Raw genomic sequence first — 27,641 nt, 5'->3', positions numbered from 1 at the left:
TAATCTTTTATTAAATTAAATTTTACTCTTTTTAAAAAAATTAATGATTAAATTTAACTAAATAATAATAATAATTAAATTGACAAAAGATCTAAACAAATAAGGTGGCACGTTCTAATTGGCTGGTAGGTACCATACCAAAATGAATGAAGGTGCAAAGTTGACACCGAAGTAGAGTATAATTCAAGAGCTGAATTTTCTTAGAAATTAACAAAAGTTACCCAAAACCTGCATTTCGTTTAAAAGCTTCCATTACATTATTACATTTTTAAGTTGGCAAAAAGGGACCCTGCATTTCCCGACTTTTTTACTTTCCAAAATAACACAAAGACCAGGTAATCAAAATATACTCCAACAGCAAAATGGTGATAATATAGCACTTTATTATTAAGGCTTTTTACTAATTTATCCCAAGGGGAGTATACTCTTAAATGGAACATTACCACTGTACCACGAGTAAATTTGTCAAAAAGGGTGTTCAGGAAAAATTGGGGTGGAGGGGGAAGCCATGCATTTCTCCACAACTCAACTGCTACTTCCATGGCAAAGTCACTCATTTTTCTTATATATCTTTCAATCCATGGTCGGACACAAGGTTGTACATAACTAAACCCAGTGGCAGCAGAGCAGCAGCAGCAATCAGGTTACTAAAACCTAAAGGCCGCAGAAGAATATATGTATGTGCACATTCAGTTAAATAAATGACCAACAGGCAAGAAACCCTACCAGCTCATTCCATGCTAAGATCCAACGGGAGCAACCCCTTTGCCTTTAGCTGCAGCAGTTGCAGTTGCAGTGGCGGTGGCGGTGGCGGTGGCTGCTGCTACAGCGGCGGCAGATGCGGCTGGAATTGCACTTGAAGGCACAGGGTTGGACTTAGATCCATTCTGTGGTTCAATCCTCTGTTCACACTGTTCTTGCTGCTGCTGAGAGTTGAACTGGGCAAGCATAGCCTCAATCTGGCTTCCTGTGAGTGTCTCATGCTCAAGCAATGCGTTAGCAAGTGCATAATGTTCTTTACAGTGGGTGGTGAGAATGGTTTTTGCATTGTTATAAGCCCTCTCCAGCAACTCCCTCACTTCTTTCTCGATAAGAAGTCTAGTCTCAGTGCTCATGCTCTTGCCGTTGTCATTATAAAAATGAGTAACAGGCCCCACTTCTTTACTCATGCCATACCTTGTAACCATTCTTCGAGCTAGATTAGTCGCATTCTCAAGATCAGACACTGCACCAGAGGTAACTTCATTTTCCCCAAAGATAAGCTCTTCTGCAACCCGTCCTCCCATAGCAACATCAAGCCTCGCAAGCATCTGCTTTCGAGAAAAGCTTGTTTGATCCTTCTCAGGCAACTGGGACACCATGCCAAGAGAGCTTCCTCGAGGGACTATTGTTGCTTTGTGAACAGGAAGTGCCCCATTAGTATGGATTGCAACAAGGGCATGGCCAGCTTCGTGGAAAGCTGTCAATTTTAGTGACTCCTCAGAAATCACAGCTGACTTGCGTTCACTTCCCAATATGATCTTATCTTTTGCAAATTCTAGATCAGTCATTGTAACTGCTTTGGCACCATCCATTGCAGCCTTTACAGCAGCAACATTGACCAAATTTGCTAGATCAGCACCAGAGAATCCAGGAGTACCTCTAGCAATGATCATTAAATCAACATCCTCAGCCTTCAAGACCTGTAATGAACAAGAATGAATCGTTAGACATCATGGCTGCACACAATTATTCTACCAAAAATATCACAAAAACTAATCGTTAATATAAATATAAGACAAACCTAGTACGGAAAATTAGACAACAGAATGTTGATGCAACTAAAGCAACATGTAAAACAGCAAAGACAATAATTAGAATCATGTTTGAAAAGCTAACATCAAGCCAAATGTTATGGAACATGCTCCAATGGGGCCTGCCAAACACAGTCCACCTGATGTACTGTCACAAATCTGATGAATCTGCCAGTAATAGCTGTCAACTTAAACTCAAAACTCCTAGAAGAAATTAACTTCTACAGTCAACATAATACCTTTGACATGTGGGATTCCATAATCTGCCTTCGCCCTTCAACATCTGGATAAGGAACAATAATGCGACGGTCAAAACGTCCGGGTCTTACCAATGCCTTATCCAATGATTCTGGAAAATTAGTTGCTGCTATCACAATAACTCCTTCATTCTGTTTAAACCCATCCAATTCAACAAGCAATTGATTCAATGTCATCCTCATATATTGTTGGTCCTTTGGATTACGTCTTCCACCTATGGCATCTATCTCGTCAATAAATATAATACATGGTGATCGCTTCTTCGCAGCAGAAAAAAGATCTCTCACTCTTCGAGCTCCAACACCAACAAACATCTCTTCAAACTCACTGCCACTGCAGGAGAAGAAAGGTACCCCAGCCTCGCCAGCAATAGCTCTTGCTAACATAGTTTTCCCTGTGCCAGGTGGACCGACAAGCAAGACTCCTTTTGGAAGTTTGCCTCCAAGACGAGTAAAACGCTGCAATAAAGACAAACATATTTAGAGAGTGTTTCTGTTGTGTGAGTGAGTGAATGAGTGAGACAAAGTTAAGAAAACCAAAACAGCAATTACCTTAGGATCTCGAAGGTAGTGAACAATCTCTTCCAACTCTGCCTTCGCCTCATCAACACCTTTGACATCATTAAATCTTGTGTTAGATTCCACCACTTGCACCTCTTCTTGTAGACCAAGTCCTGAAACGAGGATATAGTCAGTCAGAATTTAGAAAAAGACATGCTCCATTTGAAACTGAGAGAAAAACTTGCTGCTTAAAGGCTCTACCTTTACTAATCCCTTTATCCTCAATAAGTGCACCAATACCAGAAATCAACAAGAAGCCAAGTGCAAGACTGCGAAAAATACGCCACAATTGATCTTTAAAATTCCCTGATTCTGAAGAAACCATGTGGATAGGAGCACTAGCAGTTCCTAGGGCACCATTGTTTGTAGGTTTTCCTACATTTCGCAAAGCTGAAAGTCCACCTTTAATCTCTTCCTCTCTTGCTGAACTAGATATACCTGTAATTTAATATAATCTCTTAGAAAACAAATATTAATAAAGGCAAAGAGTGGAAACCGTCCAGAATGAAATGAACAAATTATAGTTTAACATAGAATTTCTAAGCATGTCTTAAAAGATTTCTCCAGAAAAGTGAAAAAGAAAACAAAAAAAAAAACAGAACAAAAAAGAAGCAATGTGAAACTTTAAAGAGAGATAGAGAAGCACAAGAACAAGACCATGCACCTTTTTGTAATGTCTTAAGCAACTCACTTTCATCCAGCCTATCAACTTTGACTAATGCTTTAACATACTCAGAAAGTGCAGAACGGTTAGAGTGTAATGATGCCTGACTTTCAAATAGTCTTATCACTGCTTCAGGATCATTTCTAAGGTAAAGTTCTCTTAAATTAGCAACTTCACTAGATTCATACGCATCTCGGAATCTTCGAGCTAAACTGCCTACATAGCTTGACCTAAACCTCTGTTGGTTACTCAAAAGGCTATTACCTGCAACCAAACAAGATTTCAGCTTAGGCAAAGTAGTTTTTGAGTTGAGAACAATGAAAGGGTAATCCATGTATTTTATTGAAAAAGAAACAAACATACCAGAAAGATTAGTTCTATTAAACAAGCAACCGATCCGTCCCGACTCCGATTGCTGTCGTGAAACCTGTTTTAAGATGAAGTTGAAGAAAAATCTCACTTGTTTATCTAAAGAATTAACTTTCAAACCCCTGTCTAACATGCAATTTGCTTCTTTAGTAAGCAAGAATAACACACACAATATACTAACTAAGCCACACACCAACCCGATTAATGCAATTCTTTACCATTTCTACCACAATCTCATGCAAAAATTCATTGAAAATATATAGATGGATGACGTCATTGCTTTCAATCCCTTAAGAAAACTTTTTCTTTAAGCAAATGAAAGGTCCCGTACCTCAATCAGCATAAGCAAATGAATTCTAATTCCAATATTTTTTTAATTACCTACTCTGCTAAAACTTAACTCGACTTGGAATGTTCAATGCAAGATATTCAAGACTAGGGTTTCCACAACCCCCAAATTTTCAGAAGTTTCATATCATGCAAAATCCAATATATTAAACGGAGCAAAGAATCTTAAAAAAATCCTAAAAATCAGGAGAAAAGAAAGAAGGCAAGGAACCTGAGTGATTAACCGTCTCCAAGCCATCGCCTTTTTACAGAGACCAAAATGAGGTCTGATCTTTCTATCTTTTTCCTTATATGGGTGCTGAAAGGCGTGTTTGGTTGGCTAGAAAATGAAGGAAAATGCGAAAAATGAAAGAGTAAAAAAGAGGAAATTCTGGAGAGCAGAACGAACCGTAAGTGAGGAAATGGCAAATTCGGTTCGGTTTTTTGTTTTATTGGTTATAGTAACAGTAGCAGAAGATCTTCTACTCCAAATGACATGTTTGCCCTTTCAATTTTACATTTCTTTTTCCCTTTTTGACCCTTTCAACGTTGTCATTTTCTTTTAGGAGATACTTTTGGATTAAAATGTGAATATCATGAATTTTTGTGAAATTATTAATATTATTATATTTGAATTTTTATAATTTTATTAATAGATTAAATTTAATGTTAATTGTGAATTATGTTAATTTTACATTTAATTTATCAAATATAATCTAACGTGTTTTATTTAATTTGAAATTTAGGGTTTGATCTTATTAAAATTATTTGGTAATATTATTAGCTAAATTTTTATTAAATTAATTCTAAAATATGAATTAAACATTAAAAATTTTATCAAATACAAGTATCACATTGACCAAAAAATAACACCGATATCACATTAAAAAAAGTGTCAAACTCATGTATCAAATTATGTATTAAGCCGTAATAAAAAAAAGGTTATTACAATTGTTGTTGGGATTGGTTGGATGGAAATTTGGTTTGTATATCAAAGATAAATGATTTAATTGACTTTTGAGTGAACCAATCAAAATCATTTAAATTAGGTCAAAAAAATCGACTGAAGGGTGATTGAACTAGTTTTCTTTTTTAATTATTATTATAATTTTTTAATAATTTATTTAATTAAAATCGAATTAATTGATCGAATTGATTTGACAATTAATTTTATTTTAAAATTATATTTATTACATTAAAAAAGTTTAAAATATTATTTTCAAAAATAAAAATAGATGTTTAAGCTCGGCTTGACTCTATTTTTGTTTTATAATATGTTATATTTCTTTGAAAGTTATTTGGTTCAAAATAGGGCAGTCACAAGTCCTTATACTCTTTATAGATTTGAAATTTAATGTTTTTACTTTGATTTTCAAGAAATTAATCTTTCAAATTTTAAATTTTAAATTTTAAATTTAATTTTTAACATTATTATTTTTGTTAAATTTATTGATGTGATATTTTAAAATAAAAAAACTTGGTAATTATGTAACTAAAAATGACATTATAATGAACCCTAAATTATAGAACTAAAATAAAGGCTAATGACTAAATTATAGATTTATGAAGAGTACAAGGACTATAATAAGTTTTCATTTTCATCATTAATTTACTTTTTAAGTTTTTTTTTTTTTGCAAAAATGAAATTGAGTTTTTTGTACAACAAATTTATTCAACTTGCAAGAGAGTCCCACCTCCCCACAGTAGTACATTAATGGTGGTAAAATATGTATTACCATATGTTGGATAAGAATATGACCAACAAGCTCCAATCCCAGTTAATATCATGAACATATCTATCAGTTGATCAAAATAATTTTTAAGACAAAATTAATGTACACTACCAATGCAGAATGAATTGCCGTCGAATTAGATACAAAAACACTCAACAACTTGTTTGCTACATCACACTAAAACTAAACAACAAGATGTTGGAAAACATAATAAAACTGACGATCTACTTAATCACAGACACAACCACTTTTAACCTAACCTTGTTGGTGGATACAGTGGCCGAGACATATGGACCGTAGGATCCGACCCCACACTACTCTTTGAATCCCCATCATACAAACCAGCTGTTTTCTTTAACTGGAACTCATCCATGGACTGCATTTGGATTCTTCGTAAGGCATGATTTGCAGCTCTTTGTTTTGCCTTGGTAGACTCTGTCAAGTTCATATAGTTTGGCCTACTATTCCCCGTCTTCTCCGTTCTCTCTGAAGTCGGCATTGTATTCCACGAGACCGGTGTTGTAGATGTGCATATCGATGATGATGCGGAGCTCTCTTCGAACCGGAATTCGGAACTTGGACTCGATGATGATCTAGTACCTTGACCAATATGGGGAGGCTTTGCTGAAATCCTAGTTGTGACATTGTTCTTTCGTACCTTCACTGAACATGGTTCGGTCGGTCTAGTAATCTTTCTAGACTCTGAACAAGTTTTCGATGGTGGAGTTGGTTCGGAAGGGTCTGCCTGTGATTGCTCCATCAATCGAGTTTCCCACGGTCGGGCTGCCATCCAACGTTCAAGCCAACTCCATCCCCAACTATTCTTATCAAACACTTGGTTTTTGAGATATGGAACTGAAACCGAACTATTTGTTCGAGTATTTGAATCCATGTTCAATCTCCATTGCTGCAAAACCAAATAAACTTCGATCATCTTTCGATATAAACAATGGTGCAAAGTTTAGGGAATTCCCTTACCTTTTGTGCAAGAGAATAAGCAAGTGCTCGTTCTCTCTTGAAAGCACCTTCTTGTCTCAGTTGTAGCTTTATTTTAACATCATCCAATGTTCCTTTACTATCACACCAGCCCTCCTGAAAAAATATTTCGACATAGAATTATCCGAACAGCTTATAACGACATTCATGTAGGAACCAAAGTTTTCAGTTAGTTTACCTCGGCTTGTTTCAAGAGTTCGGCCTTGCTGCGGTGTTCATCGAGTATCTTTTGAACTGCCTGGCCCTCGATGGACATTCGGACACGACGAGCTCTAACACGAGCTTGGACACGAACGAGAGCTTGCATGCACCGGAGTGTCACAGCAGCCTGTTTCCTCACCTGTCGACCGCGAACAAAGGCTTGGATCCTAACGATTCCCTTTAAAGCCCTTAAAGCCCTTCTTGCCTGCAAAAGTATTGCTGGTAAATAGCTGAACAACATCACCAAATGTATCTGAAACGAGCACGGTGAGCACAAACACAGCAGGGTACATACCAGCGGCAGACATGTATTCGACATGGCAAAATAGGCGTGGATATGGCAAAATGAGAAAAACAGAAAACAGACACAGTTTGATGCATGTTCAAACACATTTTTTCCTCTAAATCTGGGATCAAATCATGATAAAGCCCCTCATTGAAAGCATTGGTTTACTTGGGGTAATGTCTCAGCAAGTCTAGCTTAGTCCCTTCCATCTATATTACTCGAACTCGAGTGTGAACGTTAAATATGAGTATGTGTTTAACACCGATAGATTCAAACAGTAAAGAACTACACTACAGAAACTTTCCTTCACTTTCTCAGACACCAAACAAGGAAACAAAGTGCAGCAAAAAGTACCAAGAAGCCTCGGAAAGCAGTTTGAATGCGGATAGCAGCCCATTCTTGCCTTACAACCCTGAAATCTTTAGGAGGAGCTCGAACCACAGCAGCCATGGCAGCAGAGAAAGCTTCAGACCTTGGTGAAGAATCAGATCCTTCGTAATCTGCTTTAAACTTTCCTTTAAAACCCTTCCATGAGGAACCTATTCCATCCCCTGAAGAACTCCTCCATAGCTTCCATTTCTTGCTCTTGCCACACATCTTTTCCTACAAAAAAAAAAAAAAACACTTTGGTGATTAATTTTTTATAACAGTAAGGTAACTTTGAGATGAACCACAAAAAAAAGTAGAGCTTACTTGGTCATCTTTTACAGTTTTCTTGAGACCAATAAGAGATTTCACCCATTTCGCTGAAGCACCCATGGTAGTTTCAAAGTACATATTTTTCTCAGAGATACAAACAACTGTTATTTAAGAAAAGAAAAAGGAAATGGGCTACGATGGAAACAGTTGATAACAGAGTATGAGTGACAAAAAGGAAATCTTTTTGCACCAAAAAAGGTGGGGAGAGAACCTCAAGTCTTCAACAAGACTCAAAGAGAAAAAAAATCCCTTTCTTTTAAGAAAAAGGAAACATATTTGAGTTAAAATTTTGAAAACCACTAAGAACCCAAAATGGTGAGTAGAAAACTGAAAATAAAGGTCAAATTCTAGTTTTTATCCTTCTACTATGCTCAATTTGAAATCTAACCCTAGTTTTGTAATATCATTAGTTTATACACGTAGGTTAAATTTTAGTTTTTATCCTTGTACTATGCTCATTTTAGGGGAAAAAATTTCACCTAATTAAAGATCAGGTAGGTAGGGCATTCTTCTCTCGGTTAAATGGGATAATTTGAATTTGAGCATGCTTAAATGTGTATTATTTCCCGATTTAAGGGTTTTGGAGGAATAAATAGTAGTAAAATTTGTATCAAGGAAAAAAATTTAATTAATGAAAAAAATCATTTTTGACCCCTCCAAAAATTAATAATTTAAGTTCATGTAACATTTTTTTTATCTTTAATCTCTTAAAAATTTATAATTTTTCTTGATCTCCCTTCCGAGATTTCCTTACTTCAAATTATATTAAAGGTTAAAATATTCCATTGGTTCTTGTACTTTTATTTCTTGTTAACATTGGATTAAAATTTTGAAATCATAAAAGTAGAAGGATTAAATTTTAAACTTGTGAAGAGTACAGGGATCTAAGGTATATGTTAACCTATGTTAAATTAAACCATAAGGACTAAATCATAGTGTTAAGTAAAATGAAGTGTAAAAGTAGAAATGAAGCAAAAATAAAAGGAGGCAATAACGGAGTTGGGATATAATTTGAAATTCAAAAGCAGGGGAGAAAGGATCCCGCTCAATGGAATTCCTTCACTTTTTGAGTCTCTGACAATTGAATTTGGAAATTTGTGTTATGGCGTTCGAGATTGTTTGGTCCCACTGTCGTGTGAAAAGGTACGTCGCCTTTGTTTTATAGAAATAACAAAAGTTGGAAACCGAAGAAAATAAAATAAAATAAGACAACAAATTACCCGACAAAGGATCCCTCTAATCTGTCCATTCAAGATTTTTGTTTGGTTTCTTTTGTTATACCCAACCCCCTAACTATGTTTATGTTGCACTCTTCATATCTAACTACTATTTAAATTAAATTGAGAACCAATTAATATATCAATTTGAAAATAAAAATTAAAATAATTAATTTATGAATAAATTTATTTATAAATTAGATTATTCAGTCAAATTAGAAGGTTGGTTCGAAAAGTGAAAGGATTTGAATAAAAAAAATGTCTATTTAGAAAACAGTTCAGGTCTTGAATAAAGTTTTTTTAGCTCGGGTCTAGCTCAAATTTTTCTACTATTTTCTTGTTGTTTTCTTACTATTTTCTCATTATTTTGTTATTATTGTTTGTATATTATATAACTCTTATTTTATTATTAATTTTGTTACTATTTTAAAAATATTTACTTATTATATTGCACATATTTTAATGTTATTTAAGTATAAATATTTTTTAAATTTATATAAAACATTTACTTGTTATGTTACTTGATATGTTGGGTGAGCCGAATACTAATTTTAACATTTTTATCCGTATTAAAATTCAGATTAAAGTAAACTAAAACCTAACAAACGGATCTTAAACTTTGTCAATATCCGACCTAACTCATAAACAGATCTTACTTATGAATCATTCAAAACCAATTAATTTTCTTTTAATTTTATAAATATTTGAAAACTTTCCTGGTATCGTATCTCATTTCTCCAAATAAGACTGAAAAAGAAGAACAGTGGTTAAGCTGGCTTTACGCACACTTGTATGGACAGTGTTAAATCGCTGTTCAACTTCAAAAAAATCCTTTTTCGTTTCTTTTAGAAAAGTTATTACTACGACACCACTAAAACTTTAATCCTTTTCATTTTAATTTAATCTCTTTATTTTTTTTTGTATATTTTTATAATCTCTTTCAGAAACATTATTCTTTTTGGTGAAAAAAACATTTTTTTCACTCCACCCTTAATTCAAACAACAATTAAAGTATATAGTTTAATACAGAAGGACTAAAATCATAATTAATTATTTTTCTATATAAGGTTAAGCACAAGAAAACAAAGGAGAAAAAAAGGTGAGAAGTTGATTGGTTGGTGTTTTGATGCCTGCAAGTATTTCATAAAACTACAAATATCATTTGAATTTTACAGTGTAAAAAGGACAATTTTTTTTTTTTTTTTGAAATTTGTTGGCAATGAAGGGTTTGATTCAAATGTGTTCATAGAACCCAAAACAGTAAGATCTATTTTGTGTATTAGCAATTAAATCATAGTGAATTAATATCTAAAACTGAAACTTTTTTTAGCTTAGGATTCTCTGTCAATCTTAGAAGTACAGTTTAATAATGTAATTGGAGTAAAAAGAAAGTCAAGTTTAGGCTCTAATTTAAATCCTAATTGAAATGTGAAGAAGACATAGACAGACACATTGAAGTAATAAAAATAAATAAATAAATAAAAACATGTAAATTGGGGATTGGGAGTTTCTTTGGGTTAATTAATTACTTTCAATGTTTTTTCTTAGGTTGGTGTGCTTCTTAATTTGTCCAGTATTGCATATGTTTTTTTTTACCCGTAATCCTTTTTCAAAACATAAATGAGAGATATTACATTTCAACGAATTTAAATTCACGTTATTTTATATTAACAATAATATTTATGTAAATCAAATTAATACTCAATTGAAAGATGGATACCATAAACTTCTAATATTAACAATAAAAACTAATGTAATTAGTTATAACAGGAGAGTCAAATGGTGAAACAAAACTGAAGCCCGGTTCTTAAACAACCCTAAACTCCCAAAGGGGAGAGAATATCCAGATCAGCAAATGTTCTGATTGGAGCCATTGTTGACGACTATTACTTTATATTTTCTCTTATTTCATCATTTAATTTGGAACGATTGAATTTTATGTATTAAAATATGAAAAATGATCATCATCCTATTTTATTTTCTCTCACTTATTTTTTTTCTTACCAAGCGCAATTAAAGTTTATTTTCTTTCCATTTGTCCATTCACTTTTTTAGCCAACTAAATACACCCTAAAGGATGGGGTGCTTTAACCATCAAACCTTTTAATTGCGTGTGTTGGTATCACAGCTCCACATCTCATCTGCAAGGCTTAAGGAATGGCTAATGGTATTTGGAGAAAACAACTCACCTGAAGTCAAGGGTGAAATGATAAATTTTGTATAGAGAGGGCAAGATTAAATTATAAATTTTCATAAGAGCTAGAATGTAATTTCACTATAATATTGACATATATATTTATAGATTTTAGAATAATTAAATTAAAAGTTTATCATTTTGGGGATTAAATTATAATGTTATATGTATTAGTTTAAAACTTTATAGATTTTATGGGGTCTAAAGCAAATTTTTTCCATTTTAAGAGTGTCCTGCCACCTGCCTTTGCGTGTGCCAGATGCTTTGTTGGGAACTAGAGAACATGAGGGAGTGAGTGGTTTTAGACCTAGTTTGACAATGCTTTTGAAAAGCGCTTTTGAAGAGTGCTGTGAAAAAGTACTTTTGAAAAGTTTGGTTTAAATTTTGAGTGTTTAGCATTGCTGTTAAAAAGTGCTTTTGAAAAATAAAATGTCAATTTTAGACATGTTATTATAAAGTAACAAATATGCATTTAAATAATATTTAAATTAGTTAATATTATTATATTTTAGTAAGAATATAAAAAATTATAACTTCTTGTTAATATTTTAATATATAAAATATAAATTTTAAATATTTTAAGCAATAAATATTAATTATTTATAAAATTTAATTAGAATATATAAACTATATTTTAAATATTTAAATATAACTATTAAATATTTGTAATTAGTATTTTAAAAATATTTTTATTTTTAATTAATGATTTTAACACATTTGTAATTAAGTACTAAAAAAAAAAAGAGAAAGTACTATGTTATTGGATGGGTGAAAATGTAATTAAGCATTAAAAGTGCTTTTTGGAGAGGAAAAGCTAAAAATTTTAGCTTCTCCTTTTCAGAAGTGCTTTTGAAAAGCACTTCTGAAAAACTAAAATTTCAATAAAAGCAAATTGTTTCGCATGACACTTTTCTTTCAGAAGTGTTTTTGGAGCTAGAAGTGCTTTTAAAAAACAATGCAGAACTAGCCCTTAGAAGGGTAAAATGGTGGTCGACCAAGTGGCCGACTGCATGTATGACAACTAGGGTTTAAGACACTAAAGAGGTTAGATAATTTTTTAAGAGAGGTTATTGCTTTGGTAATTTAGAAGTATATGTTGGTTTTAAAAGTTATTTAGAATTTTAGAGTTTTTTTCGATATTTAGGGAATTATGTTTATTTTAGAGAGTGAAATAGAAAATACATTCTATAGAAAATGTTTTTAGTTGAAAGCATATTAACTCAATTAAACACAATGACGATTTAATTATTTATATTACTTATAAAATCCCTAAGAGATATAGTGTCACAAGTTAATTGAACATTAACTCAATTAATAAAGAACTAAAGGACATAAAAACAATAAAATTATTATAAAAGTACTTAAATCTTTAAATAATTGACATAATAACTTTTTTGCCCTCTAACTTTATAAAAAATCATTTTAGCCCTCTATTTATTTTATTTATTTTATATTTTTAACCCTTGAATTGGCATTATTTTTTGTTGAATCACACCAAAATAGATGAAAAAGTTAACGTTTGTTAACTATAACATACATGTGAATTGCCATGTGGATGACATATAAATATTTAATTAATTTTATAAAGTTATTTTTTAAAATTTTACACTTTTTAATAGTTTTAATGATTTTGAATTTTTAAAAACAATTTTATATTTTTTCTAAATTTCTTTTTAAAAATTAATTAAATGGTAACATGTCATCCACACGGGTAACAAAGTTAAAAGAATATTAATTTTTCCATCAATTTTAAGGTAATTTAACAAAAAACACAAGTTTAAGAGATAAAAATGTGGAAAAATAAATAATTTTTATGTTTTTTAATAATTTTTAAATTTTAAAAATATTTTTAAAATTTTAAAACTTAATTAAATGATAACGTGTCAGCCACGTGGAGTACGTGTCACACCAGCAAAGTTAAAACCTGTTAATTTTTCTATTTATTTTAGGGTGATTTAACAAAAAAATACAAAATTAAGAATTAAAAAAGTGAAAAAATAAATAAAAGATTAAAAATAACTTCTTTTTTATAAAATTGAAAGACTAAAAAATAATTATACTTAAAATTTTATAAATTTTAAAATGACTTTTCCATCAAATAAATTCCTTCAAACTTATTAAAATTAAAACTCCAGAAACAGAATAATTGACTAAAACAAATTTGTTATAAGTAGAATTTATAAATAAACTAATGTTTTGGTGAATTTATGTACATATTTTTAACTTAGACAGAGAGCTTCATTAATGTTTATAGACAGAGGGCAATAGTCAATAGTCAATAGTCAAAGCTCAGGGTTCCAGGAATGAACACCTTGTCTGTCTGTCTGTCTGTCCCTCTCACGTGCCCTTCACCCCTGTTCATATTTGTATTATTTTTTTAATTTAGACAAAATTTTATACATTTATAAATTTATTATATATTTTTTATCATTGCAATATTTAAAAAAAAAAAGTGAAAGAAAAAAAGAGCTGAACAATAATATTTGGATTCATGTCATCTAAGTGTTAAGCAAAATGTTTAACCACTACTCCAATCAATTATTGTCATCAAAGTATCTGGTGATGGTCATTGAGGTTTTCACAAAATGGATGAAAGCGAGGACTTTATCTACAATCACGGAAAAGCAAATGAAGGCATTTGTTTAAAAGACGATAATATATACGTATGACCTCCCACACTTAAATAATCACAGATAATGACACCTAATTAAGGATTTTGTAAAAGCCTTTATATATTTTTTAGTCCATAACTCGGTTAAAACTCCATAAACAAATGAGCAGACTTAGACCGTTAACAAGAAAAATCCTCTAAGCTTTAAAAAAGAAAGTTCACGAGAAAAAGGGATCATGGTTGGAAGAGCTATCAAGAATCCTTTAGGCCCTGCAAACTATATCACATACAGGCACGCGCGGAACACCATTCGACCTCATGTTTGGCTTTAAGGCAGTAATCCTTGTGGACATTGACTTGAAGTTGAACATTCACAGAGTAAGACTTTTACCGCATTACCATTGCCTATCAATATCCTTTTTCCTTCAAACCCAACAATAACAATTGTGACTACCAATAAGGTCGTTCTTTTATTAAGAACTACACTTTCATCTTCTTCATTGAAATTTACTTGCCACCTGTTGTGTTACACCCTCATTTGGCAAGCTATTACTGTTTGGGAGATTGTGCTGGTGAGATTGCCTAAGTCGCAAGACTTAGATAGGTTAGCGTTGGTAAGCTTCCTAGCGAAGTATTTTACTGAACTTCACCGAGTTTGCAGAATCTTACTTTGCGGTTGGTGAGTTCATTCTTGCGGCCAGATCCGTTATTTGGCGGACTCTCCCACTAATAAGTTTGTCTCCCATGTTTTTGTATTGCTGTAGATGAAATTGTAGTGGTTAGTGAGACACGTTTAAGTCATCTAGCATTCTAGTGGAGGTAACGTGTCAATAATCTGAACACTTGGGGAGCCTCGTAGGATGTGATTAATTAGTGGAAGCGTGTGAGCATAATTACTAATTAGAGTTTAACCTTGAGTGAGATTTAGGTTAGAGATAGCTTAAATAGGAGAAGATTTCTATTTCATCTTCTCCACTAGCCTTTGTTATCATCGAAGAAAAACTAGAAGTGTTCTTCATCATTAACGAAAGAGTTGTTTGTCAAGCTTATAGAAGCTTCATTCCCTTAAGTTGTTTGTTGGTAAAATTCTTCAATCATTCTTTAAGTTTACTAGATAGAAATGAGTTATTGTAAGAGCTATTCAATAGGGCTTTCATTTGAAGATTAGATAGGAAGTAAACTTCCATCTGGAAACTATTTGCATGTTTATTCATTCATATTATTTCATTAAGTTTTGGTTATTTTTATATTTAAAGTAGTCATTTGATTGTTTTAGCCAAAGATATTAGAGAAGGTCCTAGTGCTAAAGGGTTGAGTAGGAAAACTCTGAGTGAAGATTTATGGTGAGTTCCTTTATACCTTGAGTCTGTTATTTGCATTATTTCGTTTAAACCTACCTACTATATATTCAAAGAAGTGACTTTAACCTTTGGTCCTGATTTAAGGAGCGATGCATGTACGATTGTAATCAGTAAATCGAAAATAAAAGTCATGCATGTGAATGGGTATAAATACTCCTTCCTTAGTGCACAAGCTCCGTATCCAAAATGGTGTAAGGAAACATTGGAAGGTTGTTACGTATGATTAGACCTGCTCATGGGTCGGGCTACTCGGCCCGGCCCGAAGACCCGCTTGAAATGTGGGAGGGTTTGGGCAAAAATATAGGCCCGAAAAATGAGCTTGAACAAAAAATAAGGCCCGTTTAAAAAACGGGTCGGGCGTAAGGTATTTTTGGCCCGAGCCCAAATCGGCCCAGTCCGACCCAAATTCACTAAATGACAAAAAAAATCTGCTATTTTTTTTAATGTTATTTTCTTGTTGTTTTCTCTCTATTTTGCTATCATATTACTATTATATTACTACTATTTTGTTGTTATTGTTTGGATATTATATAAAACTTATTTTATTATTAATTTTGTTATTATTTTAAAGGCATTTGTTAATTTTGTTATTATTTTAGAGGTATTTGCTTATTAAGTTGCATCCATCTTAGTGCTATTTAAGTCGCATATTTTTAAAATTTATTTTCAATTTGTTTGAAAATATTTATTTTGATTTTTTTAGTATTTTGATGTATTATATATATTTAAAATTATATAAAATAATATAAAAAATTAATATGAGCTGTCCAGGCTCGGGTTTTAGTATTTTTATTTGAGTCGGGCTTGGGCAAAATTTTAGGCCCATTTTTAGGCCCGGTCTGGCCCGAGCCCAATGAATGGGCCTAAATTTTTAGTTGAGCTCGACCCGAATCCTGCTCGGCCCGGCCCATGAGCACCTCTACGTATGATGATGAAAAGAAGATACAAGATATTATGTTTTGCCTACGACGTGATACTTTAGTGCAAACCGTGATTGGTGAATACCCGACCTTGTAGGGGAACACTCATGTGTTCGAAATACAAATGGATATATGGAGGTTATGACTGGTTTAGTGGCTTTAATGAGCGGTATAAAGATACAAGAATAATGGTTCTGCGGAATTGGGATCAAAAGCTAGCATAAAGGGAGTATACGGATAAAAGAGCGTATATTGTGTTAAACAAAATGTGAACATTATATGAAGTGTAAATGGTACGATAAACAGTCATAAAGGGGTAGTCCAAAAAGGTGGCGTACATGCAGAGCAGTTGTGCCTCGTGTCCGTCATATGCGAGTCTCTAATAGCGGATGGTGTCTGCCATTGGACTGTGCCCATTTGTGGATACTTCGAAAACAGGAAGAATAGTATTCGCCATAATGGCGTATCATTTGTCGGTCTAAGTCTTAGTCTAATAGTGTATGTTGAACCCTATTTTAACATTTTGAAAATTTTATTTTATTTTATAATTTTTACAATTTTTGTTTTTGTAATTTATATTTTTTAATTTTTATAAAATTTGCACTTTTCAAAATTTTATAATATTATTAAATTATTTTTCATAATTTTATATTTTTTCTTTTAATAAATTTTAAATGCTTTTGAATTTTTAATAATTTATATATATTTTCATCTATAATAATTGTGTATAATTTTTTATACTTTTATATATTTTAAAATATATTAATTTTTTATTTTTTATTTTTAATTATCTTTAATAATTTTAAATATAAAATATCTTATTTCGACAAGTTACACAATTTTAACATGTTACATTACTAAAACAACCTCAAAATAGCCATGTTACTCTTCAATAGTTAACCTTTTAACTTTAAGGATTAAATGACTTAATTTATTAAAATTTTGACCTTCAAGAATTCAACTAAGAAAGGACTTTTTAGAGCTTAATAAGCCAACAAATGGAACGTCACAGGACAAATGGTTTACTGCGCCTAAATGCATAAAACAAATCAAAGAACAAAGAATGTTCGGTTAGATCCCTTCCCTTCTACCTATTTTACATTTTTTTACTATCTGTTATATACGCTTTTATTCCAAAATTGTGAGCATAAGAAGTGCTCAACTCAACTTTTGTCCCCCCTACCATTTGGTGAATGCTCAGTAAGTTTTCAATTGGCAGCCATAACAGACACCCTTGGGCTAGGGAGTCCCATGTATGCAAGCCTTGGTGAGACACGAATTTTGGGGCTCGGTCTCGGTGAAGGTATCGGACCGCAGTTTCCGAAGCGACCATGTTCAATCCTTGGAGATAGGTTGACTTGTTCCAATGCCTGAGATTGCAGCTCTTTTGGGTAGTCTTTAACACAACCAATTCGAGGGCCAACACCACTTGACCACTTGCAAGACAAACGGTTCGCCATATTGAATGCTGGTTCTTCCACCTTGGCTACACTGTTGCCCATGCTACTTTGTAGACTCACTGTTGACGTTGGATCTTTGATTTCCCCATGCTTGGATTCATCAACAGCAACTTTGCATGCAGTGTAGTCATCATCTACTGCACATCTCTGCATAAGAAATGGGGAACCAATAAGCCTAAATGACTATTTAAGCTAAACACATGCAAACTTGGAGAAAATAATGTTTGATTATTACCTTTACATTGGTCAAATCTACATTCTGTTCCTCAAGGAAAATAATGAATTCCTTGAAATTATCTTCAGTTGGGAGGTAATGACCACTGTAAGGCCAAATAGCCTGGAAAGGAAGATCCAAATATTGTATTAGGTAATATCTTAAGAATAAGTTTCTTGGAGACCAAGTAATAAGCTTTGTAGGGATACGAGAAAGAGTTCGGCACAACACCTGGTGTATTCCATGTGTTTGAACACTAGAGAGCATAAAAATTGGTTTTGTTTCGTGGCTCAGGTTTAATATTTCTTTATAAAGTTTTTGGAGATCTTTATAATCTCTACGTTTATAGTGGATTTTCATCTCTCATTCATGGACGTAAGCAACAAGGCCCAAACTTCATTAAAATAGTGTCTTTTGTGCATATGAGTTGATCTCATGTTGATTACTCTTCTTCATATAAATTTATAACGAAACAAAGTCTAAAGGGAAAAAAATCCGGTGCAAGGTATTTGGAATTGCAGTGTGCACAGTATTTACCTCAAGAACTCCTTGAGAAACCACCAATCTTCCGGCTGCGGTTGTAGCCCCACCGGAAAGGAAACTTGAGTGCTGAAAAACACCTTTTTTCTTCTGCCCAACATACAAGGATCTTGATGTGCTAAGTACAAAAATCCACTTGGAATCATCAATGGTGTTAACAAGTAATCCGGATAGCTTGTAAACAAGCTTTCCACTATCAACAATCACTTCGAATGCTTCCCTCTCTTTCTGCAAGCAAGAAAAAACAGATATGATTAAAAACATACACAAAAAAAAACTTTAAACAGAATTGGAGCATTTCAAATGGGATAGAACTAATAAGACTCACTGGTCCAAGATAATTAATGCATTGCTGTTGTAGACTAGTTCTTTGACACTTCTTAAGGCTTAGTTCTTTGCCATCACCGATATCCAACCTTCAGTTCCATGATAGAAAATGAATTTCAAATATCAGAACATAAGGGTGAAAAAGAGTCGCCTTCACTTATGTAACTTCGGAGTTTAGTTTTACGAAAGTAAATTACCAGTAGAAGAAAGGTTGTGAGCTCTTGCTTTCAGACCAGACATCATAGTAGAAGTGTAAATTGTGTCCATAACGATGGCGCGGATCAATCTGCAGCAATATAAAAGAAAAAAAACAGTTACTCATAAATCTAAGAAAATAACATAACATCCAGATCTGGTCCATGTGAGTTCTAATGATACCATATCTTAGCAGAGTTTGCTATAAACACACAAAAGGGGACTAAATGGAAAAGCCAATTTTGGAGTAATCAAGAAGGATGATATGGACTTACAGCTTCAAGCCAATGTTGAAGTGCTAGTTTTTGAGCCTTTTCATCCTTAGACAAACCCTTTCCTAACTACAAATTCAAAAAAGGATGTTCTTGTCAGTCTTCAAGCAAAATGTTAAGAACCATTGGGGGAAAAAAGAACTAAGTAATGTATTTTAAGGACTGGAAACAGCTTAGAAAAGTACCTTGGCAGCCCTTGTTTTAGCCCTTGACCACTTTGATATCACAGTTTCTTGTTTCTCAATCTCATAGAACGAAATAGAACACCTTTTTAGTGCTGCAGAATCTAAGGTCTTCCACCTGCAAATGTTGAGTGAATGTAAGAACCAAAACAAATTACTCGAAATCGAAAACACTGAAAAAAGGAACAGCAAAATTGAGATTATATGGAGACAAACCACAGCTCTTCAACCACAACTGCACAATCTGCAAGGTTCCTTCTTGTCCTATACCCTTTGTAGACTTTTTGAAGCTTAGTTGCAGCAGAATCAAGCTCAGTTACAGGCCTTGGAGAAGAAAATACAACTGGTTCAGGGAGCTTTATGGTGGGTTTTTTTGGTATAACTATTCTATTTGGTTTAATAGATGGTTCAAGCTTTGTTTCATGGGAATCACCACCATTATCAAAACTACCAAAAACCTCGTGTTCAAGGATTTCCTCCCGTGTTGATAAAAGCGAAGGAAGGGAAATACCCATTGATTTCAAAGAGGAAAAAAATCAAGAACCTCACCTACAATAAAGAAAGCAGTCCAAAAACCAAAAAGAAAACTTTTTTTTTTTCTTCTGACTTATTGAGCTCAACTGCAAAGTAAATTCAACTTGTTGAAGTAGGTGAAGACAGACAGCTTAATATATAGGCAATTGGGTGGCAGGTTGAACAATTCAAGCTATACCGTGGAAAATTTAATACACTATGAAAAGGACACCATGTTAAAAACAATTCAAAGTTGGCGAGTCATGCATAAAGATAGTTAACCCTTACCTGATTTCCACTGAACGAGTGGCAGTGAGGTTTAAGGGTGACCTTCAAAGAAGTTGATTAGAAAGAATGAAGAAACATCAGTTGAGAGGAATAACACATGTTTCAAAAGGAAGGAAGAAACAACAACACATACAGGAAGCAGATAATAATGGTAAAATTAGACAAGGGGATCCCTGTAATTGTAATAAAGGTGGAGTTGTTTGTACGTCATTGATTTTTCAAAAGTAAAAAAGCAAAAGCAATTTTTGTTTTTCAAAGTAACGTCTTTTATATAATTATTTTTCTATTGAATTTTCTTCAAATATATAAAATTATATATTTAACTTTATAATAAATATATTTTAATAATTATTAAAATATAGATTATAAATTCAAATTTAAATTTACAAATAATTTATATTAATTACTTATAAATATTTAAAATTTATATTTTATATATTAAAATATTAATAATAAGTTATAATAAATTATTTTTATATTTTTATTAAAATATCATAATATTATTAAATTTAAACATCATTTAAATATATATTTTTACTTCGTAATATCCTATTTAACATATATATTTTATTATTCAAAATTATTTTTATAATAATATTAAATACTTTAAAAAGACCATTTTATCCGCAATAAAAATTAGCGAAAGTCTTCTACCGCGTCCTTTTGATAGTCTATTTTGACTTACTGAAATCTAGTGTCAGGTCAAACGTGTTAAAGGCTACCATGCGGCCAACAGCTGAGTACCCATTTTATAAAATATCTTTGGTTGAATGATATGTCAAAAGCTGCTTGAAGTTGGGCTCCAAATTTAGAAACGTTTAGATAAAAATAAAGTTTAAAAATATACCAATTTTAAATATTTAAGGTCCGAATTTAATCTAATTGAATTATTTTTAGTTTATAATATTTTATATTTTATGTAATTTATAATTTTAAAATTAAATTTATAATAATATATGATAGTATAATGTAAGTACTAAAAATGTTAAACGATCATATATAAAATTTTAATAAGTAAAAATTATATAAAATTATTAACATTAAATTAAAAATAATACAAATATATTTTTAAATAATAATATGAGTAAGTTTAAAATGAGATTGAGTTAACTATTTACAAATATGAAGAGAATTTGGGCAAAATTTTAAGCCAATATTTTGGACAAGTCAAGCTTGAGTAAAGCATAAAATGTGAAAATATCATATTTAGCTTCGGTCATGAACACACCTGTGAAACTTATTTTTGTCACTAGTAATTTAAGTTTAAGGTAAACTATATTATTAGACATTAAATTATGTGTAAGTTTTTTTTTGACCACTTAATGAAAAAAATTACAATTTGGTCACTAAAATTTTTAAAATTATTTTTTAGGTCACCCAATTGTTAAGTGGCACTTTCTAGTTAGTATAATAACAACTCTAGTCTTTTACTTTTATACTTTCATCAATTTGACTCTAATTCTATATAAAATTATTTAAAAACCAAATTTATTTTTTAAAAATAAAATGTTGCTGTTGAAGGACTAATATGTATGGAAAATAAAATAAAAAATCATTGTTTATTAGAATTCCATAATAAATTAAAAACAGAACAAAACAAAAATTTTAAATCATTACATGTTTCCGAAATTAAATTAATAATATCTTCAAGTCAAATTTCATGCCCTTGAATAACATCCAAAATTCATATTATAAATACTTGTAAAATCGACTCGATGGTATTTTTTTAGCAAAAAGTGCAAAATATATCACAACTTTTTCTTTTTGACTCAATTAAGATTTTTAATTCATTTAAATTATTTTCCAAAACCCAGATTATAAAAACAAATTATATTTTGATTCTTTTTTCTTATAACAGAAAAGCAAAATCAAAAAGCAAAAAAAAGTAAAAACAGAGGACCAATAAGAGAAAAATTTTGGAGGGTTTAATAACAAATTTTCCTTTTCACTTTATCTATTTTAAAATTTTTATCTATTTTTTATTTTAATTTTAGAATTTTCTAAGTTTTTAAAAAGAATTTCAATATTTCTCATTTTATATAATTAAGGTCAAATTGACAAAAGAATATAAAATTAAAAACTAAAATTATTATTATACCAGCTAAAAAATGTAATTTAACAGTTGGGTAAAAAATAATTTTAAAACTTCAGTAACCAAATTATAATTTTTTAAATTAAATAATCAAGAACTGGTGTAGTTTATCCTTAAAGTTTAAAAATGATAATTGCAAGAAACTAAGTATATTGTATTATAGTAATTTTAGAATGGTTATATTTTACAATTTTCAAACGTTATAATGTCAATAATGTCAAACAGATCAATGGGAGAGTGATCTTAAAAAATTTCATGCCCTCCGAAATGGAAACAGTACCCAGACTGAAGACTCAAAAGTTGATCGGAGATTGTCATATTTGTCTGCTTATGCAGTCATCTTTTGCATTCTTTGCTTATGCCTTCTCCTTAGCCGGTGTTGGTAACAGATGGTGCAATGTTGTTGCTGGGATAACAGCAGCTGGGCTAGGATCCTTGACTCGATGAGACCCCGTTTTCCTCAGACTGAAATTCCGGTCTGCTCCACTTGGTATTAAGTTCTGCAATGGCCATGGAAGGTGCCGCATCAGTCTCGTCGAGCTCACAAGCAAGATCACACCCATCATGATAAATAACCTGCAATCAGAAAATTTTCAGGTAAATTGCTGTTTCAGCAGTCTCATCCAAACTTCATTTTTCTTTTTATTTCAAACAAGAAAAATGCGATACAAGTGGCAAGCCACATGAGAGAACGTTCGACACAGAAATTGTGTAAAGAATAGAATGAGCATATATACCATCCAAGCAGAAGAGAAAGACGAGCAACTGGTGCTGAAGGTAACCGCTCACCCAATGCGAGCATACCAGCCAGTACACCAGTCACAATTGATGCCACAGCAGCACATGTGGATATCACAATTGCTCTACCTTGCTTCAGGCCGCGAGTCTGCTCACAAGGTGTAAAAGATCATGTTACATATCAAGAGGCTCAAGTATATAACAATAGTTGGCAAAGTAACACATTAGCGGACCCTGTTAAACATAAATTCCTGATAATGAACCTTTCTTCCGCTAAATCAAAACATAAGTGGACCATGTTAAACATGAATTTTCTTAATCACACGCATGGACACGGTTAAATACAAGGTAAAGGTGTCAACATGCTTGGATAACTCGATGAACCACTTTGAGTAGCGGAAATACCTGGTAGTAAAATCCAGTACCACTACAACATATACTGATTGAGACACATAGAGGAATCAACATTTTGGAAAAGCCCTGCTGCACGAAGACAAATCCTATCTTTGATATCACCGATGCCATTCTGAAAAGAAAAATGGAGCTACATTTAAAATGAACATCCATAACCACAATAACCCCATCAGTCTTGATGCAGCCATGCAGGCACATTCCGGTGCTACAGGGATCAATTATAAACCATGAAGAGCAACAATAACATGTCCAATAAAAGTAGTTAAGGTAAAAAAGATTACCCAAACAAAATTCCTGATTCCAAGCCATATATGATCTCTTCAACAACCTCATACTCCATCTACATGAAAAAAATTGTTAATAAGTGCACAAATGCGAGAAAAGAGGGGGGATAATCAAAGGAACAATGAAATATAGCATAAGAGTTTACCAGTTCTTGCTCTCTCCGCTGACGCTTGCAGATGCGAAGCCACCCATTCAGGAGTACCTGTATAACCATATACAGAGCACAAAAGCATGCAGGATGGATTAGCCCACAATAAATAATCAAAGGAACAAAGAACATAGCATAAGCAGAAAAACAGGGATGATTGGAGATATCATGAGTAGGGCACTCCAATGACAAACAGCAACAACAGTTCTTTTAGTTTCTTTAAAATAATTCAGCTTGACTGAAGTTCAAATTTTTCTAAATTGTATATTCAATAAATATAAAATCCAACAGGAATTGATAATTTACAAGTATTTTAAGGAGCACAAGAAAACAGCTTCAATACTAGATTTACAAAACAATTCATTCATCAATAAAAGCCATCATCATGCCACCCAATAAATCTTGCACCTAGGAGGGATGCACCAGCAGTAAGTTAATATCACTTGGTGTAATATGATTAAACTAAAGATCCAATTATGTCCTACACAGACTGAGATTTAGTACTTGCATTGTTTTATTAGATGAACCGTGTAGATATTATTGAGTGGAAATTGTCCTTCAGATAACTTCTAAAAGTTCCCTGTAAAGGAACAACATTTTTGGTATGATGCATCAAAGCTTTTAGAATTTCTTTGAATTTGCGAATTTCTTAATAGTTTCAAGTTCGCAAGAAAAGAATTTAATCATGAAATAGAGTAGTGAATCCTACAAATGTGATATTAATATAAAAGCAACACTATTAGATAAGAGTGCGGGAAAAAGGTACCTACAAACAAGATTACGACAAAGAATGCCAACCATGGTAACTGTAAAATAGATACTGAAGAAGCCACTTGCTCCTCTCCACCAGCACCAACTCCTAAATGAACAAAAAAAGAGATTATTACTATTTACTATGTATAGGTCAATAGTTTTCTACTGTGCTATCATAAAGCTAAACTGGATGATTCTGGTTATCGAAGAAACTGTAAGCATAACCATCAGGAGAAGGTGCATTTAACAGAGTTCAAACCCAAAATGTAATATGGAGATATTAATGGGGAAGATTATAAATACATTATTGAGAATTATCATGCCATGGTTGGTTCTATAGGGAGTAATCGAATATATTAACTGGGATTACCTATGGTGCCAATGCCAGCTAATGTAATCCCCAACCAGTCAATAACATTCATGACTTCTTGTAGATAGAAGTGTGAAAAGATTGAAAGAATGGCAAGTCCACATCCAGAAACTGGTTGAATGACAGATACCTGAACAACACTTTTGTCATTCACAAAGATAAAAGAATATACCAAACATTTAACACTATCAATCATCATATATAGAATTGAATCCCTCTGCAGCCAAGCATTGATCATTAAGTAGTAAAGTAGTAATCTTATATATCATTAACATCAATTTACCGGAGCCAACGATAAAGCTCTCAGCATCAACAAGGCACCGGATATATCGATCAGAAACCCAATCAGCCATGATTTATTAACAGCATATGCTCTTATCACCTACATAAAAAAAAGTACAAACAAGTCAAAATTTCAAGCGAAGGCCTGATCAGAAGCTGAGATTGATAATTTTTTTTATGATCAATATCCCAAAAATCACACATACTGAAAAGTTTCAAACCAAACCCAATATTACGGTAGCTTAAAAAAGTATAATGGCTGTATGAATCATTGCAGAATATACAAAAAGAAAGATACCCAGAAAAAAAAAAGGGTGAATGATACCTTGAACTTGAAGGAGAGAGGAGGGAGAATACCGGTGCCCTTCTTTTGTAGAACTTTGCCTATGTTATTACCAGCGGTAGCGGCCAATGTTAAACAGATCGATTCCCACATTTTTCTTCTTCTTTGCTATCTACCTCTATTATTGAAAACTTAAAAAAATCTCTCTTTTTTGTACCTAAAAACAGGGATTTATGGGTGAGGGCAGTGGGCTAGAGGCTTGTTGTTGCCTTACGTTAACCCCTTTTATTTAATAATTAAGGGTTGGTTAATTGGCAAAGGCGGTCGTTTGCTCGTCACATCGCATGTTCTCAAATCCCATGTGGGGTTGGCTTTACCCTCAGCTGTAGAAACGTGTCTTGCAATAACATTGGATCTTGGTTCAAATTTGCACCTAGTCCTTGTACTTAAAATTTAATCCCTTTAATTATTTGATTTATAAATTTAAGTCTATCTGATAATACTCTTAATCAATTTTTGCTAAATTTAAATAGGATATAACAAAATTTAGCCCTTGAATTTGTCAGCTTTTCTCAATTTAGTTCTTAAACTTTTTTTGTTTACATTAGTCTTCGAACTTGGTTATTTTTCTCAATTTGACTTCTAAACTTAGGTTTTATTAAAGTACGATGACATGACACTTTGATATTAAAAATATAAAGAAATTATAATCTTTTTTTCAAAAAAGTTTCAATTGATGACATGGAACAATTTTGGAGCATTATATCACCATATCTTAACGAAATCCAAGTTTAAAGGCCAAATTGAGAAAAGTTGTCAATTTTTTAGACTAATGTGAACCAAAAAGAAGTTTGAAAACCAGAGTAGAAAAAATTACCAAGTTTAAGAAACTAAATATTACTTTACCTCAATTTGAATATGTGATGTTTTAATATTCAAAGTTCTGATTTAATAATTAAAATTCAATTCATAAATTTATTATTAATTTTTTGTTAATTTGAACACGAAACATTTTAATATTTAGAATTATTATTTCAAAATTAAAACTCAATTAATAATATATGTAGCGACGTAAAAATTTAATTTTTTAGCTTGGTCGCTAATTGTGGTGATTTAGTAAAAACTTGAAAGCTGAAGTTTGATTTTGAAATAAAAAGGGGAGTCGCCACCGATCCTTTTTATAGGTGTAATCGGACACTTGATAAATTTATTTTTTAAAACAAAAAGAAGGCCAAGTTTAGGTCTACGTCAAAATCCAGAGAAAAAATTAAGGTTCGGGAGTCGGTTACGCGCGAGGAAGCTATTAGCACCCTCGCGACGCCCAAAATTGGTATCTTATAAACACGTGTTGTCTTGATTTTCAAAAATACGAGTTCAATGTAAGATTTAGTCATGATCCAGTTAAAACACGAGAATTTTTAATAACTTTTTTTTGGATTTTTGAGAAGGAAATACCGTTTTAACACGAGTCAATTGATGTTCACCCAACATAGCGATGAAATCGATAACTTAATGTTAAACCGATACGTTGCCTTGCTTATTGGAATTAAAAGAATATGAGTAAAAAAGGGTCTTTAAAGTAGTGAATAACAAAATGATATAAATGGGCAGGAAACAAGAGTTAGAAATATATCAAAACACCTAACAAACATGACAATAATATTAAAAGGAATAAACATGCATGCGAGATTAAACATGGTAATAGTATCAAACACGAAATAAAACTACAAATATATATACATAAACATATAATAATAATAAATGAAATGACGTAAACATAATATTAACAATACTAATAGTGCTATATATATACACCTTATTAAGATATATACCATAATAGGTATTAATGACGCATTAATAGTTTTGAAAATATGTATATGATATAAAAGGATAACATTAAAAATACATATATAATGCAAAGTTAAAAATAATATATGAAATATATACATAATATATATTAAAAGAATATACACATATATATACGCATGTATTAAAAATAATAAGGATATTAAAATAATCATTAACAATATTACATACAAGTATATATATATGAATGTTAAAATATCTATTCGAACTAAAACTAATACTAATAGTAG

General features: G+C 32.0%; 4 protein-coding genes across 4 annotated transcripts; all 4 read right to left on the bottom strand.

Moving 5' to 3' along the window:
• Nucleotides 1–195: 195 nt before the first annotated feature.
• LOC108459834 (ATP-dependent zinc metalloprotease FTSH 4, mitochondrial-like) lies at nucleotides 196–4,407 on the bottom strand. Its single transcript, XM_017759231.2, has 7 exons — nucleotides 4,204–4,407; nucleotides 3,639–3,702; nucleotides 3,276–3,539; nucleotides 2,813–3,049; nucleotides 2,603–2,724; nucleotides 2,033–2,509; nucleotides 196–1,682 (listed from the first exon to the last, which is right to left on the bottom strand). The coding sequence occupies exons 1-7, from the start codon at nucleotides 4,228–4,230 to the stop codon at nucleotides 741–743; spliced, it is 2,133 nt and encodes a 710-aa protein (XP_017614720.1). The 5' UTR covers nucleotides 4,231–4,407; the 3' UTR covers nucleotides 196–740.
• Nucleotides 4,408–5,787: 1,380 nt separating this feature from the next.
• LOC108467112 (protein IQ-DOMAIN 6-like) lies at nucleotides 5,788–8,160 on the bottom strand. The gene is made up of 5 exons (XM_017767630.2): nucleotides 7,881–8,160; nucleotides 7,542–7,790; nucleotides 6,879–7,106; nucleotides 6,683–6,796; nucleotides 5,788–6,611 (listed from the first exon to the last, which is right to left on the bottom strand). The coding sequence occupies exons 1-5, from the start codon at nucleotides 7,962–7,964 to the stop codon at nucleotides 5,955–5,957; spliced, it is 1,332 nt and encodes a 443-aa protein (XP_017623119.1). The 5' UTR covers nucleotides 7,965–8,160; the 3' UTR covers nucleotides 5,788–5,954.
• An 8,931-nt stretch (nucleotides 8,161–17,091) lies between these two features.
• LOC108468380 (IQ domain-containing protein IQM1-like) lies at nucleotides 17,092–20,146 on the bottom strand. Its single transcript, XM_017769270.2, has 8 exons — nucleotides 19,596–20,146; nucleotides 19,383–19,497; nucleotides 19,201–19,266; nucleotides 18,928–19,016; nucleotides 18,732–18,819; nucleotides 18,401–18,631; nucleotides 17,885–17,986; nucleotides 17,092–17,796 (listed from the first exon to the last, which is right to left on the bottom strand). The coding sequence occupies exons 1-8, from the start codon at nucleotides 19,892–19,894 to the stop codon at nucleotides 17,398–17,400; spliced, it is 1,389 nt and encodes a 462-aa protein (XP_017624759.1). The 5' UTR covers nucleotides 19,895–20,146; the 3' UTR covers nucleotides 17,092–17,397.
• A 2,259-nt stretch (nucleotides 20,147–22,405) lies between these two features.
• On the bottom strand, nucleotides 22,406–25,980 carry LOC108471668 (probable magnesium transporter NIPA9). The gene is made up of 9 exons (XM_017773255.2): nucleotides 25,588–25,980; nucleotides 25,264–25,362; nucleotides 24,981–25,110; nucleotides 24,628–24,716; nucleotides 23,855–23,911; nucleotides 23,706–23,764; nucleotides 23,416–23,536; nucleotides 23,010–23,158; nucleotides 22,406–22,848 (listed from the first exon to the last, which is right to left on the bottom strand). The coding sequence occupies exons 1-9, from the start codon at nucleotides 25,696–25,698 to the stop codon at nucleotides 22,629–22,631; spliced, it is 1,035 nt and encodes a 344-aa protein (XP_017628744.1). The 5' UTR covers nucleotides 25,699–25,980; the 3' UTR covers nucleotides 22,406–22,628.
• Nucleotides 25,981–27,641: the final 1,661 nt, after the last annotated feature.

The sequence above is a fragment of the Gossypium arboreum genome, chromosome 7 (assembly GCF_025698485.1).
Source record: "Gossypium arboreum isolate Shixiya-1 chromosome 7, ASM2569848v2, whole genome shotgun sequence".
NCBI classification, from domain to species: domain Eukaryota; kingdom Viridiplantae; phylum Streptophyta; class Magnoliopsida; order Malvales; family Malvaceae; genus Gossypium; species Gossypium arboreum.
This window is presented reverse-complemented; position numbering and strand designations above follow the sequence as displayed.

What these genes read in the sequence shown, in the direction of transcription:
- LOC108459834 (XM_017759231.2), bottom strand. Translation starts at nt 4,230, where the DNA reads ATGGCTTGGAGACGGTTAATCACTCAG. An exon ending in TAATAGAACTAATCTTTCTG is followed by an intron (nt 3,540 to 3,638) that starts GTATGTTTGTTT and finishes GTTTGGTTGCAG; the next exon opens with GTAATAGCCTTTTGAGTAAC. An exon ending in GGATAAAGGGATTAGTAAAG is followed by an intron (nt 2,725 to 2,812) that starts GTAGAGCCTTTA and finishes TCCTCGTTTCAG; the next exon opens with GACTTGGTCTACAAGAAGAG.
- LOC108467112 (XM_017767630.2), bottom strand. Translation starts at nt 7,964, where the DNA reads ATGTACTTTGAAACTACCATGGGTGCTTCAGCGAAATGGGTGAAATCT. An exon ending in CTGCTTTCCGAGGCTTCTTG is followed by an intron (nt 7,107 to 7,541) that starts GTACTTTTTGCT and finishes ATACTTTTGCAG; the next exon opens with GCAAGAAGGGCTTTAAGGGC. An exon ending in AACTCTTGAAACAAGCCGAG is followed by an intron (nt 6,797 to 6,878) that starts GTAAACTAACTG and finishes ATATTTTTTCAG; the next exon opens with GAGGGCTGGTGTGATAGTAA.
- LOC108468380 (XM_017769270.2), bottom strand. Translation starts at nt 19,894, where the DNA reads ATGGGTATTTCCCTTCCTTCGCTTTTATCAACACGGGAGGAAATCCTT. An exon ending in GCATTAATTATCTTGGACCA is followed by an intron (nt 18,632 to 18,731) that starts GTGAGTCTTATT and finishes TCTTGCTTGCAG; the next exon opens with AAAGAGAGGGAAGCATTCGA. An exon ending in TTTCTCAAGGAGTTCTTGAG is followed by an intron (nt 17,987 to 18,400) that starts GTAAATACTGTG and finishes CTTCCTTTCCAG; the next exon opens with GCTATTTGGCCTTACAGTGG.
- LOC108471668 (XM_017773255.2), bottom strand. Translation starts at nt 25,698, where the DNA reads ATGTGGGAATCGATCTGTTTAACATTGGCCGCTACCGCTGGTAATAAC. An exon ending in GAGCTTTATCGTTGGCTCCG is followed by an intron (nt 25,111 to 25,263) that starts GTAAATTGATGT and finishes AGTGTTGTTCAG; the next exon opens with GTATCTGTCATTCAACCAGT. An exon ending in GAATCAGGAATTTTGTTTGG is followed by an intron (nt 23,537 to 23,705) that starts GTAATCTTTTTT and finishes TTTTCTTTTCAG; the next exon opens with AATGGCATCGGTGATATCAA.